This window comes from Lissotriton helveticus, chromosome 7, assembly GCF_964261635.1.
Source record: "Lissotriton helveticus chromosome 7, aLisHel1.1, whole genome shotgun sequence".
Lineage (NCBI taxonomy): Eukaryota > Metazoa > Chordata > Amphibia > Caudata > Salamandridae > Lissotriton > Lissotriton helveticus.
The window spans coordinates 1,078,796,043-1,078,822,598 of NC_136068.1; the positions used below are offsets into that span (position 1 = coordinate 1,078,796,043).

General features: G+C 49.3%; 1 protein-coding gene across 2 annotated transcripts in view; it reads left to right on the top strand.

Moving 5' to 3' along the window:
- Window positions 1-26,556, top strand: part of RNF213 (ring finger protein 213) — a 2,973,532-nt gene that overhangs the window by 2,092,760 nt on the left and 854,216 nt on the right. For both annotated transcript variants that reach the window (XM_078654076.1, XM_078654077.1), the window contains exons 39-40: window positions 9,388-9,560; window positions 9,761-9,881. In XM_078654076.1, the coding sequence (XP_078510202.1) occupies window positions 9,388-9,560; window positions 9,761-9,881 (294 nt within the window). The remainder of the gene's footprint in view (window positions 1-9,387; window positions 9,561-9,760; window positions 9,882-26,556) is intronic.

Sequence of the window (26,556 nt, forward strand, 5' to 3'; positions counted from 1 at the left end):
AATCCCTTCGTGTGAATTTGAGAAAGATTCTAGTGACCTCAAAGCTAGCTGGCACTCACTATTAAGTTTAATATATTCGATAGAGACCTAGTCGACCTCAGTCCTACGTCTAATCTATAGGATATATTATTCCAATGCGCAGAGCCTATTGGGAATATAGGAACTACACTACACCGTGAGGGTCTCAAGGTGTTTAGGGGCGTGGGGTGGGTTGGGTAGCAGCTCTGGTCAGTCGAAGAGCCAGTGGGTGCATGTCTGATGTTGATCGGGAGCTTGTTCCAGGTCTTTGCTGCGACGTAGGAGAAGACTTTTCCACCTGTTCTGGCTCTATAGATGTTCAGGGTTTTGGCGATTCTTTTGTTGAGATATTGGGGTTCGATGTTGGGGAGGCATTTGTATGCATGGGTGAGTATCTTGAAAGTTACTGTCTTCTCGACGGGGAGCCAGTGGAGATCTTGCAGGTGTGGGGTGATGTGTTTGTGTCGCAGGACGCAGAGGACGAGTCTGGCTGCAGTGTTCTGTATGGTCTGGAGCTTGCGGAGCAGAGATTTGTTGATCCCGGCATAGATGGCTTTTCCGTAGTTTAATCTGCTGGTTATGAGTGCACGGGTGACGGCCTTTCTTGATTCGGGGGGGGGGGATCCATTTGAAGGTCTTGCGAACGATGCGGAGCATGTTGAAGCAGGTGGAGGCGACGGCGTTGATCTCTCAGGCCATGGAGAGGGAGGAGTCGAGTATGATGCTGAGGTTCCGGGCATGGTCCGTGGGTATGGGAGAGCTGCTAAGGGCTGTGGGCCACCAGGTAGAGGTAGGGGTGATATTCCTCATGAATGCGACTTCCACCCACTTGGACATGGCATCGAATAGTACAGCTGCAAACCTGTCTTGCTCATATAGATCGGAAAATGGCCCTATGAAGTCGAGAAAAACTTCCTACACTTCCTCATCTTCAGCAACATGCTGCTCCTCCTGCAAACGTCCAACACCCACTCTGAGATGCTTCTCAGAATCCTTGCATAAGGCACAACACATCCATGAGTGACCACCAATATCTCTCTGACCCTCTTGGTGGTCAAAGTCTGTCCCAAATTCCCCTCATGGGCCAAACCGATGAGACATGACCTTAAAGAGATGGGAGGCACACACTTTTCATTCCTCATCAACAAACAATCACCAAAAACAGACAACTCATCAACCACCTTAAAGAATGGTCTTACAGTATTGGGAAGGGCACTATCCCTTCTGACAGCCCCTTTCATCATCTTCAACGCCCTCTGAAGAGTCATATCCTTCCCCATGGCACTAATTCACTCACCTTTGGAAATGGAAGCCCCCAAACCTTCAGTGACATCTTCCACACTCGCAACAACTTCTTCTGTAACCACCTCAGAAAGTTCTGCAGTTTCATCAGGAAGCCTAGACAGGCAATCAGCCACTTGATTTTTCTCATCCAGGGACATATTCAATACGACAATCATCATCTTGCAACCTGACAGCCAACCTCGCCAACTGTCCCGATCAGTTCTTGCTTCCACCTGGCCCCAATACCTTAAGTAAAGATGTGTGGTCTGTCCTGAGAACAAACACCCCTCCGCACAGGAACACTCTAAAGTATATAGCAGCCCATGCAGCAGCTAACGCCTCACGCTCAATAACTGAATAGTTTCGCTCTGTGTTAATGACAATGAGGCAAAATCTACAGTCTTCTCCTTCTTGCCATGCCTTTGGGACAAAATAGTCCAAATCCCCACCACATGGGTGTCCACAGTGACAATGCACTTTAGGAAACTTTGGAAAAGTGTAAGGACACCAGCATAAGCAATATTGTTTTTAATGGCAAGAAAAGCCCTTTTTTGTAGTTCACCCCCCACAAAAATCCTACTCTTCCCCAACAACTCCCTGAGGGGTTCAGTTTTAAGTGCAAAATGTTGCACAAACTTGGAGTATTACTCCGCTAATCCTATGAAGGATCGGAGAGCAGCTCTGTCATGAGGGACTTCTGCATTAACAATCGCACTCACCAATTTCATTTTGGGCTTTGCCCCACTCCTAGCTCCATGTAGCCCTAATATTCCACCTCTCGTACCTGAAAAAACGCACTTTTCCCTCCGCAATGTCAAACCCGCCTTCATGATGCAAGTTTATACTTCACTCAGCACATAGTTGTGTTCCCACCTCATTTTTCCCATACACCAGGATATCATCCGGGAACACAATTGAATGAAAAAGCTTTATTCGATTTTAAATACATAAAATCATAAAAGCAACAGATACATTACACAGCAACATGGTTAAAAAACATTCATATATTAACAAATTGTTAAGCTTTTCCTTTTCTTTAAAATACTCTTTAAAAAACCTAGCATGACAGTAACACAGGTTGCATCATTTAGAGATAATAAAAACAGTAGGGCTGGGCGACATTGCCTCCATGTACCGAACTTTTTTAAAAGTGGTTTGATCCATCTAGACCTCTCCAACATATAAAATTTACAAAAACAGATAACATGCAGAGTAGATTGGGTAGACAAGTTGTCACACGGGCATTTACAGAGATTTCTACCCCAATCATTTACTTTAGGGAATGAGGTTAGACGGAAAAAGACATCGAACCTGAAACGTGTTAAAAGATACCGGTCAAAGCCTTCCAGGCACCAAATCAAATAAGGCTGGATAGTATAGGTAGCTAGGGTTAGTTGATGTTGAATGACAAGATTTTTGTTCATTTCCACACCTAGTCTCAGGGATTCAACATGGTACCAACACAACTGCTTCAGCTCTTTTCTAGTAATATTGAACAGTGAGTCTGGCTGGTGGTAGTACTCCGGTTTACCTAAATCCCTTGTGAAGTTCAATATATACTTCAGCCATGGAATCTTGCTGACTTTGTCCAACCCCATACAATCCGCAATAATGTCTCTATTTAACAACAGATCAGGGGTAGTCCAGATTCGATGCCAAAGCAAAAGAGGTTGCATGCTAATTAAATCACTCACATATCTAGTGCCCAGCTCTGCATGACAATCAAAAACAGGGGAACTTGCCGGGATAGCCAGAATAAATCTTAAAAAAGCATTCTCTACCTTTTGTATAGTAATACAATTGCCAATTCCCCAAATATCCGCTCCATAAATAGCTGTGCTAATGCATTTGGCATTATAAATTTTCAACAAAATTGCTGGCGGTCTTTTTCCCATCTTTTTGGAGAATGACATAAGTGCAGCAGTGGCTCTCTTGAACATCATCGTCCTATTTCTGATAGCTGGCCCCCAGGACCCGGTTTCTTCAAGTACTATGCCCAGGTAAGAGAAAGATTTAGTAGAAGCGATTTTTTTTTCCTTCCCAACAAATAATCGACACTCTTTATTCCTGGGTCTTCCACACGTCATTACAAAAGTTTTGGACACATTAAGTTTGAGGCCCCTGCTATCCATAAACTTCAAGTATGCGTTCAGGGCCGCTTGTAAACCAATTTGAGTCCGTGACATAATGACGGCGTCATCTGCGTACAAGAGGGAGACAATGGGTTGGTTCTTAACTTGCGGGGAGTCACGTACTTCAGCCACTAGTTCCTTTTCTAGGTCGTTGGTATACAGGTTAAAAAGAAATGGGGCGAGTACGCACCCTTGCCTCACACCCCGCATGACATGGAAGGGCTTAGTGCATTCACCCTTAGTGCCAAACCTCACTTTGGCCCTAGCGCTAGCATATAATTGTCTTATGATGGAGATTAGTACTTCGTCCACCTTCATGTCTCTCAGAATCTGCCACAGAAGATCATGAATGACACAATCAAACGCAGCGCTTAAATCAACAAACACTGCGTAGAGTTTGCCATCCTTTGCTTGTGTGTATTTTCCCAGGAGTAATGTAAAATTTAACACCTGTTCTGTTGTGCCCCGTCCCTCCCTAAACCCATATTGCACAGGGGATAGGATATTGGTCTCTTCCGCCCATTGTTGCAAACGGTTCAAAACTACCCTCCCTGTAATTTTCATAAAAGAATCCAGGAGGGATATGGGACGATAACAGGAGGGATTCTCCCTGTCCCCTTTCTTGAATATGGGGATGATTATTGATTCTGCCCAAGTATCTATAAAGCCCAGTTCACAGCTAGCATCAAGTACACGCTTAAGAAGCGGAGACCAAAGGTCGATCTGATGTTTAAAAAGATCGATGGGGATGCCATCAGCGCCCGGGGCCTTATTGCCCTTACTCTGATCAATGGCGTTTTGGATTTCAGTTAGTGTCACCTCTAGGGCAATTGGCAGAAAACCAGCCTCCCCAGGTCCCTTTATCTTACTCCCGCTGTCTACCAATTTATGGACACCACCCGGATTGTAGACTTCGGCAAAGAAATCTATCCATGCATCTTCTGTTATTGCCACTTCCAGACTGCCCTTATCTCCCAAGTTAAAAAATGGGGCCTTAACAGCTGCCCATAAAGCAGAACCATCCCTGCTTATGGAAGCCTCATAGAGGTTTGCCCAGGCTTCATTCTTTATATTACGTTTACGTAATTTACGCTCCAGATTATAACTACGCCTGCACTGAGTAATTTCCCCCTGATTTCTTGGCTTTTTACTCAACGCCCTCTTTAATTGGGTGTGGGTTTGGGTGCATGTCGAGTCAAACCACCCGTTACTAGGCGGATTCCGTTCTCGAGTGGGACGGAAAAGAATCATTTTAATTATCCTGGTGATCTCTAAGAAAGAGTCCTTCACCTCCAAGTTTAAGACCTCGTCCTGTAGGCATCTATTAATAGGTAGTAATGCTTTCTTTATTATATTCCCATTGGTAATCTCAGGATTAGTCTGGGACCATCTAAGAGCGTACCCATTTTGTCTGCTTAAAGTACAGTTACTACTCCAGACCAGTCTTTCAATCAAATTGCAATCCTTGTATACAGGGAACTGAATACCAAAGCCAAGTGGGAGATGGTCACTAACCCCAATTATATGTGTTGAGAAATCAGTTATCCAACTTGAGTGGGAGTTAGAAATGGTGATAAAATCTATCAGAGTATTATGACCTCTCCCAACATAAGTGGGACTAAACTCTACCGGGGGCCTACACAGCATATTAACAAAACCCATATCAAATGAGGCCATCAAATCGTTAAAAGAGTCTCCCCCGTTGTGATGGTCGAAATGGGGTTGATTCTCTGATTTATAAGCTTCCTGATCACCGCATCCGCTCTGATAGTGCTTACAAAGGTGCTGATTAAAGTCACCTCCCCATATCAAAATGGAATCCCTTGTTCTCTTATCCACCATCGAACTGATTTCCCTGGTTAGGGAATTTACCATATCAGTGACCATCCCCTTTTCCACATTATTATACATGTTGATAATTATTAACTCGACCTTGGGTGTCACCTGCATTGCAATGATTTGGTAATTGCTGGACGTGGCCTCTACTCTCAGAGATAATACCTCCATCAAATTTGATACGTAGACAGTCAGACCGCCTTTGGACCTCCCATGTCTGGAAGAGCTTGCTGGTATATGAAATGTTTTGAACCCATTCATATGGATTGCTTCAAGAGACCATGTCTCCTGAAGGCAAAGTATGTCTATTCCCTTGATTGGGAACACAATTACATTACTGAGCCCAGACAAAATTCCAGTCATCAACCGCTGGAACTCACTTGTAGCTGAACATAACCCAAACGGAAGTCTGCACAATTTGAAAGTCCTCCGAGGTAATGAAAGATGTCAGATGCTTTGAGTTCCGATAGGGTCTAATTTGATGATGAGCACTCCTCAGGTCAATTTTAGAAAATAACATTCCCCCAGACGACATCAAAATAAGGCTTCGGAGGTCCACACAAAACCGAAGAGACCCATCAGGTTTTTTGGTGATAACCACTGGAGACAACCACTCGGTGGCCTCAACCGTCTCTATTACACTATCCGCCAAGAGTTGCTGGATAACCTTCTTGACTTCTGCCCTTGCAGCTATGGGTATCTGCCTGGCTTGATGTTTGATAGGAACAGCACTAACTTTCATTTTGATTTTGTGCATATAGTTCTTGAATTCCCCAACCAGTCCTCAAAAACTTCACTATGATGAGCCAACAAGCCCCCTGATATCCTTTGAGGATAACATAGGAGGTAACTAACACTCCCCCAGGGCCAGGTTGCATTGAATAAATGGGAAATATTGTGTAAAGAGAACCCGTGTCCACCACCAGAGAAACAATTTCCACATTTACTTTAAAGTCAGCTCTGGGACGAGATAGTCTTCGCTCCTGGTCGTGGCTGCCTGACACATGTTCATCCTGAACCATGAGCACTCTGTAGTCTGATTTCAAATCCTCCACCAAGGCAACTCTCTTCTCTCCCACTTTTCACATAGACAGTATGTGCCTCTTTTCCCCACTCTTGCGACAATCCGTACCCAAAGCAAAACATTGCTTTGAACCTGCCCGGTGATAATTACTATTGCATCTCAAAGAGACGCGAGACTGCTTGCCATTCAAAGGTGAGGAGTTTCTCTAACTCCCAGTTTTGATAGAACTCCCTGCAGCTTGTTGTGATTTTCCTCTTACAGTATTGACCGGACCACAATCCTCAACTAGAGCTGTAGGTTCCGAAACTTTTTTGTCAGGATTAGAAATTCTCATTTCCCGCATACATTTTTCAGACTCCTCCACCACCTTTGTAATAGCCTCCTTCAAAGTTGGATTACTGGCTGCCCACAATCTCTCATGAATTTGTTTACTGTTGCACTGGACGATCAATTGGTCTCTAATACTTTCTTCCGTCATTTGCTGAATTGGCACTTTGCAGACAACTCTCTCAATCTTGCGACAACATTATCAAAGTCTCTGAAGACCATTGGAGCTGTGTATAAAATGTATGGCGTTGCATGACCACATTCACCTGGTTTGCAATCGCTGCATGGCCTACTTGTATATCACGGCCTCCTTGTACATCACGAGCAGGAGGTAAGTACTTGAACACATGCTGACCCTCCTTTCCCATAGATCCACCAATAGTGCTTTTTTCTTTACAGCTGGAAACCTGACACCATCCAGGGCCAAAATGTAATTTTTTAAACAATCCACCAAATCTTCCCATTCAATTCGAGGTTCACCTAGCAACATCAGAAAAGATGGTTGTGTAACAATTGCTGTGCTCACATCCATTGAGGGAACATTTCAAATGAGGAGAAAAAATGTATGCTAGAAGGTGAACTTACCTCTTTGAGCACAAGGTGACAGTGTTTTCCAAGGAAAAAGCAGACTGCATGCTAAACTAGACAGCACAACAGCCAGCCAATGAGTCACCAGTTACCCAAACACCCAATAAGTTTGTAATGGAAGGACCGGAGAGCCAATCCTCCCCCTGACCAATGAGAATTCAGGGAACACATTAAATTAATTTGCTGGAGAATGGGCTGTACCTTCACTCCACCTGAGCTGTGTTTCTTCGGCTGAATGTTCAGTCCTAGATGCCTCTCAAAAGTTGAGAGTGCTTCCACTGCTTTCACACTGTCCCCTGCAGCCGCCCCCAGTACAGCAGGTTAGCCAGTGCTGATTCTCAGGCCTACATCACTCACCATAATACCAATAGCTCCCACATGAGCTCGAAAACAGTGGTTCTCAATACTCATGGAACTATCTCTAGTCCCACACGAGAACATTACCCTCAAACTGGAACTTCTCATGCAGAACCGTGGAACATTAATACTTCCAATCCCAAAGAAATGAATCTTGCAATTTGGCTCCTGAAGTCTTAGAGTTTGGATACTTAAATCTACCTCAATACTTTATGAACATTCTTAAAGAAGCTTGTCATCCAATAACAAGGCAATGTTATGCTGCAAAACGGAAATGTTTTGTTATATTCTGTCACAAAGAAAACACTAATCCTCTTCAAGCAAATGTACAAACACTTATTTTATACCTATTGCATTTACAAACTGCTGGATTAGCATATACTTCTATGAGATTACATCTTGCAGCTATTGCCGCATATCTCAGAGAACAGACAACACATATCAGTGTTTAAAAGTAAAGGCTTTCATGGAGGGACTTAGAGGAATAATTCCCCCTAGACTTCCACCTGCCCCAGCATGGAATTTAAACATTACCCTAACAAGATTAATGGGTCCTCCTTTTGAACCATTACATTCTTGTCAGTTTCAATATCTTTCATGGAAACTTGTTTTTTTAATTGCTATTACTTTGCTTAGAAGAGTTGGTGAAATTCAGGCATTAACTCTAGAAGAACCTTTCTTACAGCTACATAAGACAGGGTAGTGCTTAGAACTAACTCTAAATTTCTACCGAAAGTAGTTTCAAATTTTCATATTTATCAATCCATTGATTTATCTGTGTTTTTCCCACAACCTAACACAGTTGCAGAAAGGACATTGCATACTTTAGATGTAAAAAGGGCATTAATATATTACGTTGACAGAACTAAATCATTTTGGAAAACTAAACATTTGTTTGTTGCCTTTGCACCTCCTCATTTAAGGAAAGGAATTTCTAAATCAGGCATTTTAAGACAGATAATTGAATGCATACAGCCATGCTATGCAAAGGCTGAGCAACTTTTACCTTTTACACCAAAAGCCGACTCCAGTATAAAAATTGGAGCTTCTATGGCTTTGTAGAAAACATTTCAATTGCTGATTTTTGCAAAGCAGCAATATGGTCTACTCCACACACCTTCACAAAACGTTATTGTGTGGATGTATTTGCACGCCAACATGCCAATGTTGGTCAGGCTCTTTTTCAGATAACTGCAACCCCCACAAGCTAACCACTATCTAAGGAGAGGGACTACTTTACAGCTGTTCAAAGCATGTATATCTACAACACACATGCCTCAAATGGATTATGTTACTTACCCTGTAAGCATCTGTTCTTTGCATGTAGTGCTGTAGATTCACATGCGCAATCCCTCCTCCCCTAATTCTTGTGTAGGTTGCAGTTCATATGCTTTATTTCTTACTAACGCATGGCCATCTCACTGCTTACATTCACAGCATGCTTAACATTCTCACCTACCCATGGCAAAATATTCTGAAGATATCGTCGATGAGCATGTGCGGTATTCCCAGCCTCGTGACTTGAAGAAAACGTCTTGGAACAAAAACAACTTGAAATCTTCCGAGCCCAATACTAGATGGCAGACTTATGCAAAGCATGTGAATCTACAGCACTACATGTCAAGAACAGATGCTTACAGGGTAAATGCCATAATTGTTATAAACAGTCATGGACCTCCTGATGGACGAGTTATGAACCACTTATATAATATAATAGTTAAAGAGTGATAGTGGTGATATCCTCAATTATCTAAGGAGTCCTTATGGGTAGGTGTGTACAACTCACACCCTAAATCAATTTTAGTTGTTCTCTTTCTTCAGGTTCTGGATGTATTTGCTGCTGTTGCCTGTGTCGAGATGCTGGAAGTCCATGTGTTGCATCCCAGCCCTCAGCAGTGGTTGCGGCTTGTGAAAAACCTCCAAATGCCCCTGGAAGTTATCTGCACCGGAAGCAACTTACAGGGTCAAGCTATGAGTTGGCTTCAGGAAGTCAGGTAAGCATCATTAACTCAATCTTGTTTACACATCTTTACAGTGCTGATTGTGTTATATTTTTCTCTTGCACCCTTAAGCCTCTATTATCCACCTCTTTTCCTACCTTACTTTGAGCAGGCATATATGCTTCACCTCTCTAGTTTATGACCTGTTCACATTGCTTATTCCCAATACTGACCTCTTCTGTTTACCTCCCTAGGATGGGGTGGAATTGTATTTTCTCCATGGCATTGTTTGTGGAACATGTGCTGCTGGGAGTGGAAACTCAGGAACCTGTGCTGCTCAAACTCGTGAAAGAGCATACTATCATGCTGGGCAAGGTAATAATCATAAAGTGAAGTTTTGCTACAGAACTGCCTAGCTTCAGAAAATCCTATCTGAAAACAGATTTAATTCTTACAGTATTCCAACAATAGTGGCAGATTTTGATGAGGGCAGAGTGCTTCTTATCTTCAACTCTGTCTGCAAAATGATTGCAATTTATTCCATATTTTGCAGTACATGCTCAGCGCAGCACAAAGTCTCCATCAGAAATGGTAAATAGTCATGCCTAGTATTGTTTTTTTTTTTATCCTTAGCACTGATGTCAAGGTAACAGACCGATGGTATAACTTAGTTGTTGTTTTGCAGTGCCTTTCATGCTTGCTTAAGGAGCACGTGAAAATGTGGAATTAGTAGCTCCTAATGTATCTATGGTTGTTATGCACACATCATGTGTATCACATTTTTACTCCAAACTAACCCTGAACCAGTCATGTTGCTGTTCTTCACAAAAATAACATTGTAACAATTGGTTCGTAGGAGTGTAGTTGTACATTGCATTCTGTCTTCAGTCCAATTTTCTAGTGTTGGGCTGAAAACATTAGTGGTTGTTTTCCTGCGAAGGAGGAGTTTCAGTTTTGAGATGTCTCATTTTTTTTTTAAACTTGTTTTTATTAGCATTTCGATATTGCACAATACAGACCATATCCTGAGACATATACACAATAGAGTGCACGAACAACAGTGGGGGTCGAGAATGGGGGAACTGTGGCGGTTGGGTCGGGTCCGTTTGGTCCGTGTGCTAGCAGTAGCAAGAAACGTGTGGGGTATAAACTAGGGGAAGAAGCATGTGGGTGCAAAGTGTGCGTAGGAAAGGGGGCGGTATGGGTCTGGTGAGACTGGACGTGACTAGGTGTATCGCGGAATCGTGGTGCTATCAGAGAGGGGGCCGAAGGACTGGGATCATGACTGCATCGGGGGGCCAGGGTTGGCGAAGCTGGCCGGGGAGTTTCCGGAGCTCTCTCCTGTGTCAGCTGTTTGAAGCTGTGTATTAGCATGGCCCATTACATGGAGATTGGACGCTTCCGGGCCCCCTTAACCTCTTCTTCACGTAAAGCCTCCTCCTCCGCCCACTTACACACCACCCCCACCCATGCCGCCAAGGGGGGGCCCGCGGGGATCGCCAGTGCATGGCTATGCTCACCTTTGCCAGTAATAGTGCCAAAGAGATGAAACGCTTGTGTGCCCTGAGATGCTTGTGGATCCTGAATATGCCCAGCGCGCTGGCCTCCCATGTGGCGAGGGTTGTAAGTCCCGTGAGGTCCGGCAGAGTTGTGTGGATCGCTTGCCATAGAGTGTGGAGGGTAGGGCAGCTCCAGAACATGTGACGGAAGTCTGCGTTCTGGGAGTGACATCTGGGGCAATGGAATTGGGAGTCGGGGTAGAATTTTTGTAGGCGTGCTGGCGTTAAATATGCCCTATGAAGAATGTTGTATTGTACGTTTTTGAAACTGGCATTTCTAGAGGTCTTTTTGGGGGCTTCGAGTGCCTTGACCCATTCAGAGTCGTGTAGTGGGCGTCCGATGTCGTCTTCCCATGTGGCGCGCAGCGCTGTCAGGGGTGTATGCGCAATGTCGCGTAGCTCCCTGTATAGCCAGGTAACCAGGTGTCGACCCGTCCCCATGTGTAGGATGGCGTGTATAACCGGATGCGTATCTGGTTCCCCAGCCTGAAGGTTGTGATGGGGGCGGAAGCCTTCCAGGAGCTGACGATCGCGCAGGAACTAACCTGGGGGGAGGCCGTACTCGTTCACGAGCTGTCGGAAAGGTTTGAGCTGGTCCTCTTCAAAGAGGGATTCCATGTCCGTGATCCCGCATGTGATTCGTGTTCCCATGATGCACTGGGCCAGGGACAGACTAATTTGCATATAGCCAGGTTCTGAACTGGGATGGTGCAGTGAGCTAAAAAACGGTGATGGATCAAGCCCTGATCTGTTGACTGGGTAGGAGTGTTCTGATTAACTCAGATACTCTGTCTATCACCACCCCCTTTTGAAATTATTTTGGCCACCATGAGTGTGGAAGGGTATGCTCAGACATGAGTCCCTTGCTCACTGCACCATCAGGATTCAAGCAAGCTGGGCCGAAGACTGCTGTAATGCCAGAAACCGGTCCCCGGAAGCTTGTTTCCTTTCCAGTGAAGAATTGGCTTGGTAGTTTGGTCTGCCCTGTTCCCATGATGCACTGGGCCAGGGACAGACTAATTTGCATATAGCCAGGTTCTGAACTGGGATGGTGCAGTGAGCTAAAAAACGGTGATGGATCAAGCCCTGATCTGTTGACTGGGTAGGAGTGTTCTGATTAACTCAGATACTCTGTCCATCACCACCCCCTTTTGAAATTAAACACAATTCTGCTGCTTGTTTAATACGCTTGTTTATAGCAATCGTTAACGCGGTGCTCATAGTTCACGATGTATCCATTGAATTGTGCAATACGATGTAATAGTTCACGATGTACATGTTCTTGCGATGTACTTGCATGCGTCCTGAAGACATGCGATGCGTTGACGGGCGCGATGTAATAGCCGCGTTGCAATGGGAGCGCGATGCGATATATCCGCTGTAACTGGTGCTTCCCCCCTCGAGTAGGGCATATCTGCCCTCCTTATCAACTACCCGGCAAACTTCTCGGAAGGGGGTCCCTGGCTTGACCCATATCAGGGCGCCCCGTGCGAACGCGGAATAAGACGTTGCGCAGATTGTGCCGTGCCATTTTGCCTGTAATCTGCCCACCTCGGTGCTGGTAAGATGAGTTTCCTGTAGGAACGCTATCCCGGCAGTCTGACGTTTAATGTAGGAGTACACGGAGTAGCGTTTCCGTGGTGTGTGTAGGCCCCGGACATTGAGTGTGAGGAAGTTAATGTCCGATTGTGATGCCGCCATCATCTGATATGCGCACTATAAGGGGAAAGCACCCATGTGATCCGCCAGGAGTAATGACAGGGTAGTATGTGCACTCTGTTACGCACCATGCTTTAAACGGGGTGGGACCATAGTGAACCGGTCGAAGAAACTGGGGATGGGAAACAGTCCCAATACATAGGACATGTCACTGGTGGCGACATATCCAAACGAATACCCTGCTAGGGGTGGGTATACCAAGAAACTGCGGGGGCGGCAGCTTGTGTACTTGCGAGGCTGTGCGCGAATCGGGCCTGTGAAGGAATGGCAAATGTCGCGCGTTAGCCAACATTGTATATTGGTGGCAGGAGAGCCGTGTTAAGGGCGAAGCACATCTGTGTGAGCTAGATGTCCACAAGGACGGTAATGAGACACAGTCACTTCAAGGATGCACCCGATTGTCCATCTAGGATAGCGTCTGCTGTTTGTGGGGTGACTAGAGGAGGGGTGGTGGAACCACCGCCGGAAAGAGTGCCATCACTATCGTTGTCTCCCTCCGATGAGAAGATGTGCAGAGGCCGAGAAATGTCCTGCATGAGGGGCGATGCCTGCAGATCGATGACAGCCTGTAGAGCTTCTCGGCGTTCCCGCACGATCTGTGTCAAATACGGGGAGTCCAAAGGGAAAGAACCAGTCCCGCCGGCGGTTCCCCCGGCGTGAGCGTCTCAAGCCTCGTCTGCTGGATCTTGCCGGTTAGGGATTGGGGTTGCGTTGGATCTCCGCCCTGGACTGCAAGGGGCAGTGCAGGCGCGCTGGATATAGCCGGGAGTATTGAACGTTGTTCGCCTGGAGGCGCCTCTTGACATCAAGGAAGGAGGAACGCTGTTGTTGGACAGCACGTGCGTTATCTGGAAAGATCATGATCCGGCCTTTTTCCACTTGCAAGGGACCCTCCGACCGAGCCGCTCAAAGTACTGCGTCACGGTCACGGAAGTGAAGGAATTTTGCAAGCATCGGTCTCGGGGGGAGTCCCTGTTTCGGTTTCCTGTTTGGTACCCTGTGGGCACGTTCTATGGAGAAGAACGCAGTGCTGTCATCGGCTGGGGTGAATGATTTAATCCATGTTTTCATGTATTCCAAGGGGCGGAGGCCCTCAATGCCCTCCGGCAGGCCCAGGACGCGAATGTTGGAGCCTCGAGAACGGCCTTCCAAATCGTCCGCGCGGACCTCCTGTAGTGTGGTTTGCTGTGCTCTGACCGTGGGTTGCAGATCGGCCAATGTCTATTCCCCGTCCTTCACTTTATCTGCAAGTTTCCTGTGATCGTCGCGAATCAGGCCAATGTCCGTGGTCAGGGTGCCGAGTCTCTCCTCCGTGGAGAGCCGGGATAGTTCAATGGCCGCCAGTACCTGATCGAGTTTTGCCGAGAGAGTGGGGTCGGCAGGCGACGCGGTAGATTGTGACCATGCCCGCGTGTGCAGCATATTTTCAGGGGCAGTCTCGGGCACTAGGGTGGGCTGCGTGCCCTTGGGTTTCCCCATGGTGGCGACGTCCGAGGTAATCTCCCAGGGAAGACCGTGGGGTAAGTGGAGGCGCCCCACACGTGCTGCGTTCGGGCCAATGGGGGTAGGGCGCAAGTCGCTGCTCCGTAGGTATGTACCGACCAGAATGAAAGGAGGATCCAACGAGGAGCGGTGTGATGCAACCTCCTCGCTCTTGAGGAGCGGCCAGCCTGCGAGGAGAGGTCCAGAGGCGGTGTTCCCTCCACAGAAAGACAATGCGGGAGGCAGCCGGGGGCCCCCCAGGTCCCACAACCTCGTAATGGGAGCAAGGCAGTCAGCGTCTCCGGCGAGAGTATGTCCCCGTCTTCTGTGGCTGCCAGCGAGGGTGCTCGGGCTTTAGGGGGTCAGTAGTGGTCCAACCCCAGGAATGGGGCACCTGTTCACAGCGCCTGCAGCAAGCACCCTGCCCGGGAGGGAAATTGCCGGGTAGCACTCCGGTGCAGGGGTCGCGCGTCGGGAGCCGGGCACTCAGCTACGACAGGGTTGCGCCGAGGGGCAGGAGGCAGGTCCCCTACAGTAGCCTCCAAGCAGGGGAGAACGTCAGATGGCGGCTAGGGACGGTCGGCTCCCACTCATCGGGTCACGGCCGCCATCTTGGTCTCCGGCGCTCTCCTCCGGTGAAAGTGAGAGTATCTCCCCTCTCCCGTGGTCACCAGGAAGGGTGTTTGGGCTCACGGAGCTCTGTTGGCCACCAGGTATGTTCCGCCCTCTAAGTCTGTCAGTGGATGGCTCGCCGCGACCTCTGGAAACGGGCAGGATGTGGGCCCGATCGCGGAGCCTCAGCAAGTCACAGCCGCCATCGGGGCTAGCTTAGCCACGCCCCCTTGTTTTGAGATGTCTCATACCTATGTTTGAAATTCTCCTAGCACCAGAACACCCATCCAGCCTCAGATTTCTTTTTTCCACCTGCGGTTTCTGATTTGATATTAAGTGAGCAGTTGAATTGCACACCATATTCTACATTTCCACACTGCAGGGTGAAAACCATCCAGTGAATCTTGCAACCTTCTACCGTTATAGGACTGAATTGTCAGATGACCCTGGTGCCAGGTTGCATGAGAATGACTTGTTTGCGCAGAGGATATGAAAAGTGCATATTTTCAGTTCTGCCCTTTTTACAATCATTTTTTCACTCAGTCGGACTGTTAGCTGGACTGTATCATGTGTCTACTGAGGAGACACAGCGTGTGTTCAGATTGTAACGCTTTCGTGAAGAAAACCATTCAGCACTGGCACGATCAAGGGTGGACACATTACTCTATGATGCTGCTCCAAAACTCTACCAAGTAATTTTCCATTGCTGTTCCTGTAGAAGTCTACTCTGCTGACAGGGATCCTCATCTGATAGCAAAGAGACCACACAGGATTCAATTATCAAATATATGTATCCTCCTGTGACTCCAATATCAAAGAAGATTCTCATGGGCCCTCTGAAAATTTCCCACCGAGGACGTAGACCAAACCTCGAATTTTGACCACTGACAAATAGTGCTGGGTGCACCCCCTAAGGCCATTGGTAGACACTGCTTCTCCATCCATCAACTTCCCTCAGTCTGATGTTAAAATTCTAACCTAGCCTTATTTCCATCCATAGGAACAGATTAAAGAACACTTGAGTGAAAAACCACCCTAAAAAATACTCACCAGTCAGCAACGCACTCTAATGTTGAGATTGTTCAGCTTTGAACGCCATTTTCAAAGCACAAACCCCTATGGGCCAATACCAAGAGGCTTAAGTCCCGAAGAGGTTGACGGGCTACCTTTGATGCCAAAACAAGCTTTGAAGTGGAGCACAACCTTGACATCCATCACTTCACCTTTTTCTCTGAAAGAGGGTGAATAGCTTAACAGTAGGCAGAACACCATTTATATCGGCCAAGACAGTTGTCATATTATCACACGGCCCATTAATCTGCTTGTACCACATATAATGAAGAATCTAACATTTGAGGAGGGTATTTCAGAGGAACTAAGAGCTTATCCTAGTCCTAAAAAGACAAAAGCTGACACAGTCTTTCATCCTTACAGCATGTCTCCCAGATGATTCAGAATACAACCAGGATACTTCATTTGATCCATTGGCACCTTATGAGGAACCAGGGCCACTAATGAACAAGGCAACTCTGGGCATGGTTATAGGATGGGTCACTAGCTCAGACCCTTAAAACCTTATCCTGTCAAAGCTTAACTGCCAGATGAAACCTCGTTATATCATTTTGTCTTAGTGAGAGCAACAACACACCACAAGGTGTGTCGGCAGAAGAAGATGATCTCTTGATCAAAACCCTTTCCAAAATTGAGTGCACTATTTGGTTTCTTGCTATGTTCAAAGCAAAGCTTTATTGCTTTTGCACAGCCCAACCAGGCAACCTCATCTAAAAGTCTGCAGTAGCATGGTGGATTGTGAGGTGCATCCTAAGTTGTTATTCTAAAGTTGGGGCTTCATTCTTACTCCGTGCCTCTGCCTCTTTTAGAAAAAGCGTCCATCAAGGCATTTATAGGTAATATGCCTTTAACAGATGTCTGCAAAACTTGTACTTGGCCTATATTAGCTAAATATTCATTAAACATTATTGTGTGGACATTCATGTCGTCCAGAAACCAGAAGTAGGACAAACTGTCTTAAAAGTTCAGTTTCACACATCTCCCATTCCTGCTTACTAGCGACTACTTCAAGGGTAGAGGCACTGTTTTTCAGTTTAGCCGAAGTATGCGATCTACAGCTACACAGTGAGTTGGGGGTTTGTTTCAAATTTTCTCTGCAAGCTTTAATTTTTGTCTTGAACAAGTTAAGTAAAGCACTGCATTTTGAGAATGATAAATAAGGTGTAGTTGGTGTCAGGGAGAGGTGTTGTGGCAGATACGTTCTAGCTTGGTTTGAGGAATTGGAGATTTTTAATCTGAAAGACGTTAGTGTTGTCAAAGCTGTTAGCTCCTTTGTATGCGCTTTTAGCTTCGCTCTCTGTATAGAACATTTGCTCAGTACGGTCCATTTTAGGTGGGCAGAGGCATTTTCACAGTATTGTAGTGATCAATTTTTGCTTGTAGGAGGAGTTATTGCATTCACACTTCTAAACATCGCTTTCAGACGTGCATTCACCCATTTACTGCTACGGTCGAAAAGTAACATTCTTTGTTATTACTATTGTGTAGTCTACCTGGCGATACCCCTGTTTACTGCCTTAAGAAGTTCATGATGCAGTTATTTTGCAGAGTAGAAAACAACTGATACTGCATTGATGTAACCTTTTGTTCTTGTAAAATACCTTTGTTTATAACTTTTACATAAAAAATATAATTACATAATTCATATTTTATTTAACCAAGGTTGCATTCACACACTTAAATAATGAATTTAAACTTGCATTCCCTGTTTTACACCTACAGCGGGATGGTCACATTCTATGTATAACTACAGTTCAGCTGGAGATACCACTGAATACTGCCATATAGATTTTATGACAAGGGGTGGTGATGGACAGAGTCTCTGAATTAAGCAGAGTACTCTCACCCAGTCAAGAGATCAGGGCTAGATCCAACACCGTTTTTTAGCTCATTGCACCATCCCAGTTTCAGAACCTGGCTGTATGCAAATTAGTCTGTCCCTGGCCCAGTGCATCATGGGAACAGGGCAGACCAGACTACAAAAGCCAATTCTTACACTGGGAAGGAAACAAGCTTCCGGGGACCGGTTTCTGCCATTTCAGGCGTCTTCGGCCCGGCTTGCTTGAATCCTGATGGTGCAATGAGCAAGGGACTCACATCTGAGTATACCCTTCCACGCTAAATAACGGTGATGGATCAAGCCCTGATCTTTGGACTGGGTAAGAGTGGTCTGCTTAATTCAGACACTCTGTTCATCACCACCCCCTTTTCTGAATCGTTTTTGGCCACTATAGGTGTGGCAGGGTATACTCAGACATGAGTCCCTTTCTCACTGCTCCATCAGGATTCAAGCAAGCCGGGCCGAAGAGGCTGAAATGCCAGAAACCGGTCCCCGGTAGCTTGTCTCCTTTCTGGTGAAGAATTGGCTTGGTAGTTTGGTCTGCCCTGTTCCCATGATGCACTGGGCCAGGGACAGACTAATTTGCATATAGCCAGGTTCTGAGCTGGGATGGGGCAGTGAGATAAATAACGGTGATGGATCAAGCCCTGATCTTTGGACTGGGTAAGAGTGGTCTGCTTAATTCAGACACTCTGTTCATCACCACCCCCTTTTCTGAATCATATAGATTTTATGAGGCACTCATTTTCCAGAGAGTGGAAAACAACTGGCAAAAAGAATATTTATTGAAATTATATCATGGATTGAACCACTTGTTTTCTTGTTCAATAATGTTATTTATATTAATTGGTTATATAGGGAATACAGAAACAACCCAAATGGTTTAATCAGTGGTTCTGCAAAAACTCTAACACACCTAGACGTTTAGCCCACGAGTCTTATTCGACATATGCAATAGTTTCAGATATAGCTTAACAATAGGTTCTGGGATTTGGGGGATGAAGGAGGAGAGAGATTTTAGCTTCTGTTGCCTGTACATAAACTTTTTATCATTATGAAAAATGATCAGCAGGAGCCAACCAGCTAACAGGGTAGATGGTATGTTGGCAGTACAAAACCGCTTCTCTGGGTATATTGCACCATTTTCCGTATTCAAATATTGAAGATACCAAATGTGTACTAGGTTTCCAAATTAGCTGTCTCGCTAGTTTTTCTTAGAATTGGCAATACCCCAAAAGCTGTAAATGTTTTTACCAGGATAATAATAGCACACCATCATATCAAGAGACAACAATTCGTCATCATTCTATTGCTGTGAAAAGATAAATGTGTTCATGTCTATTACACATTATGATCAGGCACATCAAGCTTTCATCATTTTGAAAAATGGTCAGCAGGAGCCCAATCAACCATGGTCTGTTTTGTAGTATTTTGGCAGTTCAAAACCGCTTCTTCAGGGCCCTTAATATATATATAACACAGTTTATAAAAATGAATCTCAACTCTTATAATAGTTGTTTATATACTGTTAAACAATACAACAGATGCATTACATGCACAATGATTAAATACTAGCATTTAATGTTGCAAAAATCAGGGTAATATGCTGTTCCACTTCTTTTTACAAGAATAATTTGTATTTACATGTTTGAGACATAGAAGCTGTATACTGTAGCATAGATCGCCATCTGGTATTGGGCTCTGATGTTTGCACTTTGTTATCGTAGAAGTTTTGTAGTTACGAGATAGGTGACTCCTCCTTTGGTTAGTAGTGAGCATGAGCATCAACTCCATCTCCAGGTTGTTTTTTTTCCGCCATCAGGTTTGGTTAAAACTTGCTGCTCTGCACCGTTTTTTCACATTATTTTCGACACGCAACCAATCATCATCGACGATATTGTCTCAATCGCGTGCCTTTGACGCGCTGACTTATATTTCTGACTCAAGCTTTCGACGCGGGCCGTTGGGCCTATCGACACCATTGGGCCTACGGCTCATGGAAAGAACTCCTTTTAAAAAAATGCCCCCAGTGTGGAGCTAAATTTCCACACAGTGATCATCACAAGGTGTGCAACCTTTGCCTATCGCCAGAACACGAAGAGAATGATTTCCAAGTCTGTGCCTCTTTTTGTTCGAAGAAGACCATCCGTGATTGCTTGCTTGACGTCACAACATGGCTCAACAAGCTGCACAGGTGCCGGAAGAAATCTTCGATGAAGGCCTCGATGTTTCAGAGGCAGAGGATTCAGAGGAACTAGAGAGTCTCCGAAGAGGATGACTCTGGATCCGATGACATCATGCCAGGGCAACGAATGAGTACAAAACCCTCTACTACTGCCCAACTAGACAAGCAAAAGGCTCTAGTCAAGACTTCGCCTGCAGGCCCTAGTCAAGACCGTAAAGAAACTTCAGAAGCCCCGTCCGGGCATGGCTCAGAAGAAAAAAGAAAAGCTATCCGGCAGCTCGGGACCGAGCAAGCTGCATATTGCTATCCTTAAGCCACCTTTGGTGCCGAAATCCGGGATACACCCCATTCCAGTCAAAAAGGCTTCGTCACCGAGCTCTTTGGCACCGAAAGACCATAAGGCGCCGGACAAGCACCAGAAATCTTCGACTCCGAAGAAAAGTTCGGACTCCACGCCACCTTCAAAGTTCTCGGAGCATAAAACTACTTCTAAGGCTCCAGCCACTAAATTAAAGCAACGCTCTGAACCGAAATAATCGGCACCGAGAACAGACGACCAGGATGAACTTTTTAGACCAGGTCCTGTCGACCCAAGGCAAAAAACATTAAAGGTGGACCCTAAAACAGTCCATATTATCACTATTCCAGCAAAAAAGAGGAAGATTGATACCTCACACACATCTGAGGTGCCTGCTAAGAAGAGAGACTTTGCAACATTGCGTATAAGACCCTCTTCTCCTATTCTTCCTGCTAAACCTGTATCTCCTATACACTACTCCTATACAATCTCCTAGATTGTCTCCAAGCTCACCCTTATCACTGCAGAATGAGGATGATTTGGGGGGTGGGGACAAGCATAGTAATTATCCCTTAGATGAACCTAATGGACAATATCTGAAAGAAACAGGTTAGTATTAGATTCCTTACCTTAGAATATCCCCAGGCGTCAGTCTGGATCCGGAAACTTTTGCGTAGCAGTACCCCTGCGCGTCGGTAGGCGTCGTCTGCAGGCGTCCCCTGCGGCTCCGCGTCCGTCGTCGGCGTCGTGAGCCGTGATGACGTCGCTGGAGTATATAGACGCCGCCTCCTCGCGCTGACGTCAGTTCTTCTTTTTTCCGCGCCAGTTAGCGCAGATCCGAAGAGCAGTACTCCGGTCTTTTGACCATAGTTTTTTGATTGTATCTACTCTTAAGGTGCCGGTAGGATGCCCGGTTTTAAGAATTGTGATGGGTGTGACCGCACGATGTCGGTCACGGACCACCACCGACTCTGCCTCCGGTGCCTGGGCCCAACCACGACGTGGACTCCTGCGTCGACTGCCGGGTCTTGACGAGTAAGGCTAGGCGGGAGCGGTCCCGCAAGCTGCTCGAGCTCCGGGTGTCGGCCCCGCGTCGAGAGCGGTCCCGGTCCGGCCGGAGGTCGAGGGAGCGGTCGAGGGAGCGGTCGCGGAGCCGCCACGAGCGCTCCGGAAGTTGTCGCCATTCCTCTAGTTCCTCAGGTAAGAAACACAAGAAGTCGGGGCGTCGTCATCGTACCCCCGACGCTCGCGCGATGCGGCCGGGGGTTCGGGTGGCCCCGCGGCTCCGCGTGGGTCGCCGACGCTGCCTGCTCCATACCCGACGGTCCCTGGGCACGGCGCGTCGCTCGAGGAGATAGAGGAGTTCCTCATGGCCATGAGGGCACTGTCTCCTCCGACGGGGCCTACGGCGCCTGCGGGCCCAGTGGTCCCGTCCGGGGGCCCGAGCGGTTCGGGTGCTCCTGCCCCGGCGCCGCCGGCGGCTCCAGCCCCGGTGCCGCTGGGTCCTTCGGGGTCGACGCCGGCTGGTCCACCGGCCTCTCCGGCGCCGATTCCATCGGGGCAACCCGTGGTGCCGCCTCCGCGCGGCGCCGGGCCTCCGACGCCGGGCGGCGCCACCCCCATTCCCTCTCCGACTCCGGACGCGGAGTCGGACCGGCGTCGGCCGACGCCGAGTCCGACGCCGATGGGGCCCCATGGGCCCTGAGGAGCCGGTCTACATTGTTGACTCCGAATACGGGGATGATGTAGAATACGGTGAGGGTTGGGAGGGGTCTGAGGACCCTCCGTCACGCGAGTGTCAGTATGACGTGGACTGGACAGGTGATTTGGGTGACGCCAGTGGTCTGGACGACTCTTCTAACCCAGGTTTTGTCTCGCCTCCTACCGTGGCCTCGGAGGCTGGGGCTGCTTATTCAGTGGTGTTGATGAGGGCTGCCAAGGCCTTACACCTTGAGCTCCCCGTCACAACTGTGAGGACTAATATCCTCACCGAGGTCTTCAAACCGCAGGCATGCCCGCAGGAGCCTCTGCTGCCGTTCAATGAAGCCTTGACAGACGTTCTTTTGGGCACGTGGTCCAGGCCCGCTTCAGGTTCGCCTGTTGATAGGAACGTGGCCAGACGCCACCGTCCATGTCCGGACGACCCCAAGTTCCTGTCCACCCATCCCACCCCTGAGAGTCTGGTGATCCAGGCCTCAACTTCCCAGACCGCATTCCCGTCGGCCCCGCCCGACCGGGAATCTAAGAGGTACGACCAGTATGGAAAGAAGGTCTTCTCGTCCCTGAGTTTGGGACTGCGGTCTTGCAACACCGCATGCCTCTTGGGCCGCTACACCCACTCTCTGTGGGATACGGTCGCGGAGTTGCTGCCTGAATGCCCGCAGGAGGTGCGGGCGAAACTCGGCCAGGCTATGATTGAAGGCCGAGATGCAGCAAGATATTCCATCAGGTGTGGTCTTGATACGACCGACTCGCTGGGCAGGGCGATATCTGAAAGAAACAGGTTAGTATTAGATTCCTTACCTTAGAATATCCCCAGGCGTCAGTCTGGATCCGGAAACTTTTGCGTAGCAGTACCCCTGCGCGTCGGTAGGCGTCGTCTGCAGGCGTCCCCTGCGGCTCCGCGTCGGCGTCGTGCGCCGTGATGACGTCGCTGGAGTATATAGACGCCGCCTCCGCGCGCTGACGTCAGTTCTTCTTTTTTCCGCGCCAGTTAGCGCAGATCCGAAGAGCAGTACTCCGGTCTTTTGACCAAGTTTTTTGATAAACTCTAACTTCTTTCAGGTGCTGGTAGGATGCCCGGTTTTAAGAGTTGTGACGGGTGCGACCGCCTGATGTCGGTCACCGACCACCATCGACTCTGCCTCCGGTGTCTGGGCGCGGACCACGACGTGGAGTCCTGCGTCGACTGCCGGGCCTTGACGGGTAAGGCTAGACGGGAGCGGTCCCGCAAGCTGCTCGAGCTCCGGGTGTCGGCCCCACGTCGAGAGCGGTCCCGGTCCGGTCGGAGGTCGAGGGAGCGGTCGAGGGAGCGGTCGCGGAGCCGCCACGAGCGCTCCGGAAGTCGTCACCATTCCTCCGGTTCCTCAGGTAAGCGCAAGAAGTCGGGGCGTCGTCATCGTACCCCCGACGCCCGCGCGATGCGGCCGGGGGCTCGGGTGGCCGCGGCCCCGCGTGGGTCGCCGACGCCGCCTGCTCCATACCCGCCGGTCCCTGGGCAAGGCGCGTCGCGTGAGGAGGTAGAGGAGTTCCTCATGGCCATGAGGGCGCTGTTTCCTCCGGCGGGGCCTACGGCGCCTGCGGGCCCGTCGGTACCGTCTGGGGGCCCGAGCGGTTCGGGTGCACCTGCCCCGACGCCGCCGGCCTCTCCGGCGCCGATTCCATCGGGGCAACCCGTGGTGCCGCCTCCGCGCGGCGCCGTGACTCCGACGCCGGTTCCGGCCGGCGTCGGGGCTCCGGCGCCGGCGCCGCGCGGCGCCACCCCCATTCCCTCTCCGAATCCGGACGCGGAGTCGGACCGGCTTCAACAGACGCCGAGTCCGGCGCCGTTGGGGCCCATTGGCTCCGAGGAGCCGGTCTATATCGTTGATTCCAACTATGGCGATGAGGACGATTATGGAGAAGGTTGGAAGGGGTCTGAGGACCCTCTGTCACGAGAATGCCAGTACGATGTGGACTGGCAAGGTGAATTGGGTGATGCCAGTGGCCTGGACGACTTGCCTAACCCTGGGTTTGTCTCGCCTCCCACTGTGGCGTCGGAGGCTGGGGCTGCCTATTCGGTGGTGCTGATGAGGGCTGCCAAGGCCTTGAGCCTTGAGCTCCCCGTCGCTAAGGTGAAGCCTAACATCCTCACTGAGGTATTCAAACCGCAGTCATGTCCACAGGAACCTCTGCTGCCGTTTAATGACGCCTTGACGGATGTCCTTTTGGGCACGTGGTCCAGGCCCGCTTCTGGTTCACCTGTGGATCGGAATGTTGCCAGGCGCCACCGTCCGTGTGCGGACGACCCTGCCTTCCTATCCACCCATCCCTCCCCTGAGAGTCTGGTGATCCAGGCCTCCACTTCCCAGTCCGCATTCCCGACGGCCCCGCCCGATCGGGAATCTAAGCGGTATGACCAGTACGGCAAGAAGGTCTTCTCGTCGCTGAGTCTGGGACTGCGGTCTTGCAACACCGCGTGCCTCTTGGGCCGCTATACCCACTCTCTGTGGGATACGGTCGCCGAGTGCCTGCCGCAATGCCCGCAGGAGGTACGGGACAAGCTCGGCCAGGCTTTGGTTGAAGGCCGAGACGCGGCGAGGTATTCCATACGGTGTGGTCTTGACACAACCGACTCGCTGGGCAGAGCAATGTCCACGACGGTGGCGATTCGTCGCCATGCTTGGCTGAGATCCGCCAACTTCTCGCCGGATGTCCAGAATGCCCTGATGGACATGCCATTCGATGGCAGTCGCCTGTTCGGCGACAAAGCGGACAACGCGCTTGAGCGCTTCAAGGACTCCAGGGTCACGGCCAAGTCCTTGGGTCTCTCGACCCAGCGCCAGCAAACGGGTTCATTTCGCTCCTTTCGTGGCCACGGAAGGGGCGGTCCCACACGTGCTGCCAGCCACGCACCGCAGAACGCTCCTCAGCGCGGTGGCGGCCGTGGATTCCGCCGTGGTGGCGGTCGGGGACAGCGGCGAGGTCAGTCCACACCTCCCCCCGCAGCAGCCTCCAAATCCTCCTAGTCCGAGCTTTCAGGCCCATGTGACGCCAGTGGGTGGCAGGGTTCGCCATCACCACTCCCGCTGGCGCACTATCACTTCGGACAGGTGGGTGCTGCAGCTCGTCCGAAGGGGCTACTCCCTCCCCTTCGAGACCACTCCTCCAGCCATGCCACCGCAGAACCACCGTGTGTCGGGGGACCACTTGACACTTCTGCAGGAGGAAGTTACGGCCCTCTTGGCCAAGGGGGCCATCGAGCGCGTTCCTGGGCCAGAAGTAGGGTGTGGTTGCTACTCCCACTACTTTCTGGTGCCCAAGAAGGACAAAGGGGGCCTACGTCCTATCTTGGACCTACGGAACGTCAACGGCTTCCTCCGGAAGGAGAAGTTCAAGATGTTGACTTTGGCTCAGGTCTTGGCTGCTCTCGACCCACGAGACTGGATGGTAGCGTTGGACTTGCAGGATGCGTATTTTCACATCCCCGTCCTGCCGGCCCACCGGCGTTACCTGCGGTTCACGGTAGGCCACGAGCACTTTCAGTTTATCGTGCTCCCATTCGGCCTTACCAGCGCCCCACGGGTGTTCACGAAAGTGATGGCGGTGGTCGCAGCTCATCTGCGCCGGTTAGGGGTTTCAGTCTTCCCCTACCTCGACGACTGGTTGTTGAAGGCGGGCTCGCCCCAAACAGTCGTCCACCACCTTCAGATGACGGCAGACCTCCTGCACGAGCTGGGGTTTTCCATCAATGTGCCGAAATCACACCTGTGTCCCTCTCAAAAGCTCCTTTTCATCGGAGCGGTTCTCGACTCGGCGCAGTTTCGGGTTTATCCTCCGGAACGGCGGGTCCGGGATATTCAGGCTCTGATTCCCATCTTTCAGCCGTTATCCCGGGTTTCGGTCAGGTTGACGCTGCGGCTTCTGGGGCTGATGGCCTCCTGCATCCTACTGGTCATCACGCCAGGTGGCGGATGCGGGCTCTGCAGTGGGACCTGAAGTTTCAGTGGGCCCAGCATCAGGGCAACCTATCCGACCATGTCCTGATCTCGGAGGGCACTGCGAGACAGTTGCAGTGGTGGCTTACGGACCGCGATTGGGTCAGAGGCTGATCCCTCTCCCTTCCCCAACCGGAGCACGTAGTTGTGACGGACGCGTTCCTCCAGGGCTGGGGAGGCCACTTGGGAGAGGCGGAGATCAGAGGCATCTGGTCTCCGGCGGAGTCCCGGCTCCATATCAACATGTTGGAGCTGCGGGCGATTTGCCTAGCACTGAAGGCATTCCTCCCCTTTGTCAACGGGAGTGTGGTGCAGGTGTTCACGGACAACACCACCGCCATGTGGTACTGCAACAAACAGGGCGGTGTGGGGTCGTGGACCCTTTGCCAAGAGGCCCTGCGCCTCTGGCAATGGCTGGAACGTCAGGGCGTGACTCTGACGGTTCAACACCTGGCAGGTTCTCTGAACGCCAGGGCGGACGAACTCAGCCGTCGGTGCTCGGTGGATCACGAATGGCGTCTGAACTCGGACGTGGCGAAAGGCCTCTTTCTGCAATGGGGAGAGCCTTGGTTAGATCTATTCGCCACA